We start from the raw sequence: 8,950 nt of genomic DNA on the forward strand, positions 1-8,950 counted from the left end.
GTTTGAGAGAGGCGGGGCATAGAGGACCTACAATAATGTACAGTTTTTGAAAAATAATGTGTTTTTTGAACATTAAAGCATGTCAACATATTCTGTTACACCAAATACACAAAATAATGATCTTTAAAATAGCATCATATGACCCCTTTAATGATAGATGGTATTGCCCTGGAGATTATTGCACAATTACACTTAAATTACATTTTCCATGCACTGGTCAGTTTTGAGACTTTTTGCTTTCATTCATGCCGTCTTTCACCCTAGTGGAGAGAGAACATTCAAAATAGACATTTAAGTGTTTATATTATTATACTTAATCTATTTGCGTCTGTAGGTTTCAATTACAATACATATCTTTAAAGTCTGTTTTCTCAAAATGAGTTTTTCTCCACTTCAGTAGCAACTACATAAATCCGACTTTACAGTTTTTGCTATATTCTGAAGGTTTTTACTGAGGGGTTTGTTCATACATTTTATTTTATTTCTTAAAAATATATTCATTTCTGGCTGTTGACCGGATTTTCTGATTTATAGAGTGATAAAAAGAGCTATCAAAAATCCCCTCAGTACAAATCTTTAACTCTAATATGTTAACAATACTGCCCAAATCAATCCGAGCAGCTGAGTCCTTAACCATCTTCAAGAAACGACTAAAAACACATCTGTTCCACCTTTATTTGACCCTCTAACTCTAACACTTTCTATTCTATTTTAATTCTACTTTATCTATATTTATAAAAGTGTCTGCTAAATGACTAAATGTAAATGTAAATGTAACAAAATTTTGAACCTGATTTTATCCAGTGTTCTAATTTCTGGAAATGTAAGTAAATTATTAGATCATGCATTTGCATATTTGAACATAACATTTCATACAACTTGTAGCACAAAACAATTGTCTTCATGTGATTAATGTGATTAGTCAACTGGGGAATTTTTCTCTATTCACCTGTAGCGTCTTGCCTTAATATTTTATTATATAAAAGCAATAGTGCTTTATGAGGACTCACGTTTTCATTAAAACATTATTTTTGCTAAGCAAATTCACTGACATTTTCTGCTGGTTAACCTTAATAACTACATAATTATTTGGATACAGAATAAGAACATGCATTTAGAATCTTTTATTATTATCAATAACAACAAAAAAGATTTATCTAAAAAAAAAAAAGTCAAGCATTTTGTCTCACTTATGCATACATTCCAGTAGTTTACTGCATGTAAAACTAAACACATTTTCTTTCCCTGTCAGACGCACGTAAATCCTTGAGCTGGCTGAACTTGTTTAACAGTACTCTCATTTTCCTTAAATTAGCGGGAACGGGCGTGCCCTGTCTTGTGATGACAGTATGTGCTAGTTCATATGAAGTTACTGTGAGAGAGGGAAAATTCATAATGAATCTTCTGATCAGAATTAAAGTCACACAGCCTAAAAAGAACTACTCACATTATTAAAATCATCCCATTAAAATAAAACCGAGAGCACATGAAGACAAAACTCTGAACACTTTAAAATGAAATACAAATGTTCAACAATTTACCACCACATATTCACAGCTTCAAATTCGCTCATAAATTTACACGCAAAGCATTTCGCTGAACGTTTAATGTCATAATAAATCCTGTGTTATAATCTGACTAAACATTGCGTTGTGTAATGTATTATTTTTTACCTCTATGGTCTATATGTTGAGTATATATTCAATGTTATGATTTTAATGGCAAGATATTATCTTCATGCATGATTTTGCCTCAATAATATATCATCTATTTTATGTTTATATTAAATATAACATTTCTTAAATATGTATGTTTTGTTTATTGCTGGCAGAGCACAAATTATATTCACACACATATAGTTAGATATATATATTTGTATTGTCAGAACAACTCACATGATTAAAATTAAAATAATGAAAATAAAACCGAGAGCACCTAAAGGAACAATGCTAAATAAAATACATAATTTCAACAATTTACCTGAACAAGCAGCATATATTCATAGGTTATTTTCAAATATGCTGACAAACTTCCTTGAAAAATATCACAGCATCTTGCTGAACATTTAATGTCATAATGAATCTTTTATGTTGCGCAATGTATTATTTTCCCCTCTATGGTCCATATGTAGAGTATATAGTCAGTGTTATGATTTTAATGGCAAAATACCATGCATGATTTTGCCTCACTAATATAGCATCTATTTTAATTTTATATTATATGTAACATTTCTTACATATGTGTGTTTTAATATTATTGCTGGCATAGAAAGCAAAGTCTATATACGCACATATAGTTAGATATCCACATCTACAACTGGATAGACATGTGTCAATCACGCCCTTTTAACTTCCCACGCCACGCCCCTTTCCAGAACACGCCCCTCCCTCCGCACTGGAGCTGATTTGGCACACATATGGTTGTTAATCGACGACTCCCTCAACAAAGTTTTTAACCCCCTGAAAATACAATTCCCGAGAGTTTGATCCACCGCGATGTCTGTAAATAAATCGCCGTTTGCGTTAAATAAACTCCAGCAAACCGGATTACCGAATAAAGATTACAGTCGAAGGTAGTTTAGCTGTCAGAAGTCGCTCTATGACATTTGATCCTAAACTACTCGTCCGTTTCAGTAATCAAGTCAGTTAAACACACTTCTGACTCACCATAAACAAACAACAGCAAGTCAAAAGTCTCACACTCTCACGTTACAACACCCGCCATTTTGTCGCGCTCGAGCAGATTTGACATCGTCATAACAACCGCAAGCGCGGGGTCGAGTTAAAGCGCGATAACTGAGGAAATCGTGTCTAGCACACTTCGGCACTTGTAACAAAAAACAAGAGGAGGATGCGTGAAGTAAAGTTGCTGCTTTCACCTTTCGCTTCTTGCCGGATGATCTTAGTTTGGCGCGGAGTTTTATTTTCTTAATGGTTCAAATTGTTATTGTTGATTCTTGTTGCTGGGTTCTTGTCGCCACGACTACCGTGACTATGGCGCCTCGTCCTCACCGGGGCAACTGTTGCTACCCACCCGTCTAAGCACCGCCCTCTTGCTTAGCAGCGATTGGCTGCGTGTCGCCAAAGGGAAACGGTCTTCTCTCTTTGTAATTGGATAAGGAGAGTGTCTATAACAAACTTACCTTGTCATTCGCTGACAGTTGTTTACGCAAGAAGTACACGCCCACTTTACGCTCATTTATTGGACCACATTCCTGTCAATCAAACGTCACGCTAAACTCCTCTGACTCAGTTTCGACGTCAGTTAAAGATAAAATAAAAAGTACACGTTAATAACTTACATACAGTTTATATATAATGAAAAATGTATCAAAATAGTGTTTTATTTTTGCGCAAATCATATGTATAATCATTATCCTTACTAAACGTTACCATATTAAACATATACTTCTACATCAAATGGCAGCACCATGGTACTTTGTCTAAATGTCCAGATTTTTTCCTAAAATTTTCCATAAAACAGGATAATTTACCCACGAAATTGTCTGAATAATGTACCCTGAATAAATAAATACCTAAATAAGAATGTAATTTATCCTTAGTTTGGGCACGAAATTCTGCAAATGAATCGTTTAATTTCTAATTTCGAAATAATTTAATTATAGCACCATCAGCATATTAAACATAATACTATAATCACTGGCCAGACAGGCAACCAATTAACCCGCATGCTGAAGGCTCATCCATGTGTTGTTATCTCTGTGAATGCCAGCGTGTGAATCATATTCTCCAGACTTTCTTATCTCGTGACTGTATGATTATGAAGAAACAGGTTTTTGCTGATACTCTTATAAACCGGTTTCCGAGGTGCTGGGACTCTTAATAACCACACACACATCAGTTCTCTCATCCATATCCTCTTCTTATCTGTTTGAAATGTCATCTGGGCACCTTGTGTCACGAGAGGTCAGCTAACACAGCCTGCACTGCATATTTTTACTGTTCTTTAAATCTTTATTGTGTATTGACGATGTTTCATGGAAATTCTATGGTATATGAATATGAAATCAGACAGTACCATTGTATTACCTCAGATGTTAAATCTGGCTCTAATTATCTGGGTCTTGGTTTATGTTATTTTCATGACCCCACACAGGGTCGATTATTATATTTTTATTATTCCCATGTAACAAATTTGCATGATAGTATACAGTTTTCTGTTCATTAGAAAAATGAATCTGTGGTCAAAGTGTACCATGTATAATGTTTCATCAACAGTTTTATATATATATAATTTTTTGCTTAAAGGGATAGTTCACCCAAAAATTAAAATTCTGTCATTAATTACTTACCCTCATGTCGTTCTAAACCCGTAAGACCTTCGTTCTTTGGAACACAAATTAAGATATTTTTTATGAAATCCGAGAGCTTTCTAACCCTGCATAGACAGCAAGGGAACTACCACTTTCAAGGCCCAGAAAGGCAGTAAGGACATTGTTAAAATAGTCCATGTGACATCAGTGGTTCAACTGTAATGTAATGAAGCTATAAGAATACTTTTTTGTGTGCAAAGAAAACAAAAACAATGACTTTATTCAACAATTCTTCTCTTCCGTATCAGTCTTTGCCGCACGTTCACAAGTGTATCACGACGCTGTGAAGCTGCTGATGCAGGAGCCGGCGTTCTGATGTAGAACACACATGTGCTGCGGCTTGTTTACAAGCAGAAGAAGATGCACGCTGCACATAAAGCAGTCTTCGTAAACATATCTGAAGATTTCGACAGAGAGGATGACTTGCAATTCGTTTGGAATGACATGAAGGTGAGTAATTAATGACAGAGTTTTAATTTTTGGATGAACTATTCCTTTAAGTATTATAATAATAATAATAATAATTATTATTATTATTATTCATGTATGTATGCATGCATGTCAAAATAGGCTAATTAGGACAATTTGGCATTAAGGTAAAATATAATAAACTGGGTTTAGAAAAGCATTTATGAATCCTATAGACTCATAATGTGAGTATTTGCATTCATCTAATTGAAAGTGCAGCGCTTGTATTAGTGTGTGCATGCAAGTTTATTATTTATTTAACATTTTATGTGATTCAACAGTGTGTATGATGACAAAAAGGTCAGGAGTGATGAGATTAGGTCGCTGTGTTGGCCATAACCTCCACAGAGGTACACAGGCTCATTATAGAGGCGCTGGGCCGGGCCTTTGTCTTTCTAAAGGTCTCTGGCCTGCTATCACGGTCAATCTGACTGACACGCAAACAGCGCAGGCTCCATGAGCCCCTATAAAAGACACACCAGGCCGATGAGAGGTTAGACCATCTTTCAAACCAAGAAAGGGACCACTGAGAAACACTTTCAGAACTTTCACTCTCATCGCCGTCGTCATGTGTAAAGCTGCAGTTCTCACACTCGGCCTGCTGGTGGCGCTGCTGAGAGGCGCTCAGGCCACAGACGGACTCCCGATCTACGGGGTGAAGCTGTGCGGCAGAGAGTTCATCCGGGCGGTCATCTTCACCTGCGGAGGCTCGCGATGGAGGAGGTCTCTGGATGTTTCAGGTATGAGACAGATGTGAGAGTTAGACATGAATTAAAAAAAAAAAAAAATCAAGAGTTTTGTTTACTGTATATTTGTTAATTCCAATACAATACACACACATTTAGAGGAACCCAAATACAACATACATTTATATATAACATTTATTCAATTGTGCTTCTGCATAGCTTTGAGTTAATATTTTGACACAATATTAATTAAATGGCTATTTGGCTACAACAATAAAAACATACATTATTTATTTAATAATAATAATTATTGATAATACACATACATTTAGAGGGCAAATTGAACCACATGTCATTAAATTTTTATTATTATTATTATTATTGATAATACACATACATTTAGAGGGCAAATTGAACTACATGTAATCCACAAACCCATTTTATGTAAGTTATTTTAACTTTTTTTTATCTTTAGAGTTCAACAATAAAAATATATATTATTTAATAATAATAATAATAATAATTTATATTAAGTAATTAAATCATTATTCATTAAATAGTTATTTTATTTTATTATTTATTTATTATATACAGATATACATATGTATACACTATTATTATTAATAAAATATTATTAATAATTAAGTTACATTTACATTTAGTCATTTAGCAGACGCTTTTATCCAGTGACTTACAAATGAGGACAATAGAAGCAATCAAAATCAACAAAAGAGCAATGATACACAAGTGCTATAACAAGTCGTGTGCATAAAATGACCTGACATGATGCTGCAGGTTGGCAGGGTGTTGCTATGCAGTTGCTAGGGTGTTTGGGGTGGTTGCTAGTTGGTTGTTTACTTGCCAAAAGTGTCTCACCCACTGATCTATATATTATAGATCAGTGGTCTCACCTCAAGTTTCTGTGATATTCTGGTCTCTGTGGCTCATGTTCGCCATTGAATGTACATGTACAATATACATGAACTCATTAGCATGACGAGTTACGTGCTGAAGTTTAATACTAGGGTTTGTTTGAATCACTACCACTAACTATGAGCAACAATAATGGTGACATATTTTTGTTGTGTTGTTCTTTGATCAGGTGATCTGTCCAGTGATCTGCTCTCCGCTCATGACGACGAGGCCTCTGACAGCTGGGTCGCCAACCCTCTCATCCCTGGACTGTCATACAGGTCCCGTCACGACGCAGAAGCGCCTGTCTGGGCAGGAGAGGGCCAGGGGAGCCCCGTGTTCAGCCGCCCCGCCCGCTCACTCATCTCTGAGGAAGTGCTGGAGGCCTTGCGCACGTCAGACAGGAAGGGGCGGGACGTGGTCGTTGGGCTGTCCAATGCCTGCTGTAAATGGGGCTGCAGTAAGGGCGAAATCAGCTCATTATGTTAAAGGACTGCGTGATCCTATTTCTCTCCGCCCTTGCTCGCCTTCTACTTCCATTCCAACCTTCCTATATGTGAAGAATGAAGGTGGAGAGTTTGTGGAAAGCTGTTCCGATGAAATACTGAAAATATATGTGTGTCAGAAACGTAGGAATAGCAGATTTTAGCCAAAGTGAAGAGCCTATTTGTCAGTCTATTTAAAAACTGCTCATCTCTGTACTTGTGATACCCTTCTGTGGTCATTGATTTAATAACAGCAAACTGAAATAAAGTTTTGATTGCGATACAGATCGGTGTCATGTGGATCATTTTAATAGAAAGTTTATAGAGTGCACATTTGAATTATAAATGTATATTAGCAATATTAATGGAAATGCTAATAGATAGCTTAGCTTAAATCATATTAGCATATTACTGCATACTTATGCACATTAATCTGAATAAAATACACAGATGATCTATTACAGTTAACAAAATGTGCAAAATACTACAGAACAGACCACAATGGACACTGTATGCCCACAATGCAATGCTCTCAAAGATATACATCTCTTTCTTCGCTTAATATTTAATTTGAAACAATGAAACTGAATAGAAATTTTCTTCCATTTCTAATATACATTTTAATTAAAATTCAAAATAGCAGATTTGTTCGTCCCCAAAATGATAACTGTTCACCTCTCACTGAACTCAATGTGACTTATGTGACCTTTTTTAATAGTAGGGAGCAGTCAATGTTTACAGTGCAGTATGCAGTAAGCAACATGTATAGTTTTGAACGCTACCATGATGATAATACCATGGTGTTCTATGAGTACGATGGAGTAGCATGCAAATATGTATGAATATGGTAATCACAAATGATTGTAGTATATCAAATACCAAGATAGATACCATGATACTTCGCAGGGAGGCAAATGAACCTGAATGACCCGTTATTTTACCTTTGTCTCCACCTACAGGTCACAGGGGGAATTACAGACCTCTAAAATTAAGTTATATCCCCCATAAACCTTCATTCACGAAATATAGATCACAAATAATATGTGTTAGTCAAGATATTTACCTTTAAATTGAATATATAACTCTAATAGTAAGTATTAGAGTTTCATTTTGTTTTATGTTAATGAGACATGACGTCTGCGTCACGGTACGGAAGCCGCTCAGATCCACACCGCGCGATTAACGCGTCCGCCATGCATCAGGCGCCGCCGGTTAAAGAAGAATAACAGCAAACACGCCGATTAAATCCCGAAGAAACCCGCGGCGAGCCATCCTTTACCGCGTCCCGAGGGCCATCAGCGTTTGTGCGGCGGCAGGGAGAGATACACCCAGAAAGAGAGAGAGAGGGAGAGAGAGGGAGAGAGATCCACTGACTGAAGGTGAGAGCGTTTGGCGGGTTAGCACAGCGGCTAACGGCTACATCAGCGTCTTGTGTGTGTTTATACCGCACCATTATACACACTCATTACACACATATACAGGGTTTAATGCTTTTTATTTCATGTGTGATCGGTTAACACGGCTGATGTGAGCTGGGGAGTTGGGTTAAACCGGGCTGCGTAAACACACACGGCCTACACACACAAATAATATAAAGAGAGAGTTAAAAGTGGGGCAACTGTATGCTTCATGATTAAGCCTACGAATACTGTACTAAACAGCTTGGGGAAATGTAAGTATTTGGCTTCAATAATTTACATGTTAGAAATGTAGCAACTATTTTCATGAAACTATAACACTTATAGCCTTTTACAGGCACACTTTGTTCAATAGCCTAATGAAATGTCTTGGCCTATGTGACACTAGAAATTTCAGTTAGTTTTAATATACAGTATAGTGCAATGCATAGTTTAATTTATCTTTTAATCAAATAAGAGTTAAATTCTTTATTTTTTGCCAAAGGGTTTACTATTAAAATCAAAACATGGCAGAAATAGCGTATTGTGTGATTATTCTTTCCAAACATTGATTTATTTGTGGCGCCCGCCACAATATCAGAACTGACTGCTACAAATAGATTTTCCAAAAGGCTTTGACTTCATTGAATAAACATGAGCACTGCACAT

The 8,950-nt window shown here is 36.2% G+C and overlaps 3 protein-coding genes across 6 annotated transcripts in view; 2 read left to right on the forward strand and 1 right to left on the reverse strand.

Annotated features, from left to right (window-relative positions):
* rfx1b (regulatory factor X, 1b (influences HLA class II expression)) overlaps positions 1–3,059 on the reverse strand; it is a 15,194-nt gene extending 12,135 nt beyond the window's left edge. For 3 of the 4 annotated variants that reach the window (XM_016560205.1, XM_016560203.1, XM_016560201.1), the window contains exon 1: positions 2,667–2,741. In XM_016560205.1, the coding sequence (XP_016415691.1) occupies positions 2,667–2,669 (3 nt within the window). In that variant the 5' untranslated portion in view covers positions 2,670–2,741. Of the gene's footprint in view, positions 1–2,666; positions 2,742–2,878 lie in introns of those variants that run through there. The other variant, XM_016560204.1, reaches the window with a different exon arrangement.
* A 2,244-nt stretch (positions 3,060–5,303) lies between these two features.
* LOC107746131 (relaxin-3-like) lies at positions 5,304–7,138 on the forward strand. The gene is made up of 2 exons (XM_016560228.1): positions 5,304–5,541; positions 6,590–7,138. The coding sequence occupies exons 1-2, from the start codon at positions 5,370–5,372 to the stop codon at positions 6,886–6,888; spliced, it is 471 nt and encodes a 156-aa protein (XP_016415714.1). The 5' UTR covers positions 5,304–5,369; the 3' UTR covers positions 6,889–7,138.
* Positions 7,139–8,043: 905 nt separating this feature from the next.
* LOC107746129 (transportin-2-like) overlaps positions 8,044–8,950 on the forward strand; it is a 15,272-nt gene continuing 14,365 nt past the window's right edge. The window contains exon 1 of the mRNA XM_016560226.1: positions 8,044–8,263. The gene's annotated coding sequence lies outside the window, so the exon portion shown is untranslated. The remainder of the gene's footprint in view (positions 8,264–8,950) is intronic.

This window comes from Sinocyclocheilus rhinocerous, unplaced genomic scaffold, assembly GCF_001515625.1.
Source record: "Sinocyclocheilus rhinocerous isolate Xijiao unplaced genomic scaffold, SAMN03320098_v1.1 scaffold107, whole genome shotgun sequence".
NCBI classification, from domain to species: domain Eukaryota; kingdom Metazoa; phylum Chordata; class Actinopteri; order Cypriniformes; family Cyprinidae; genus Sinocyclocheilus; species Sinocyclocheilus rhinocerous.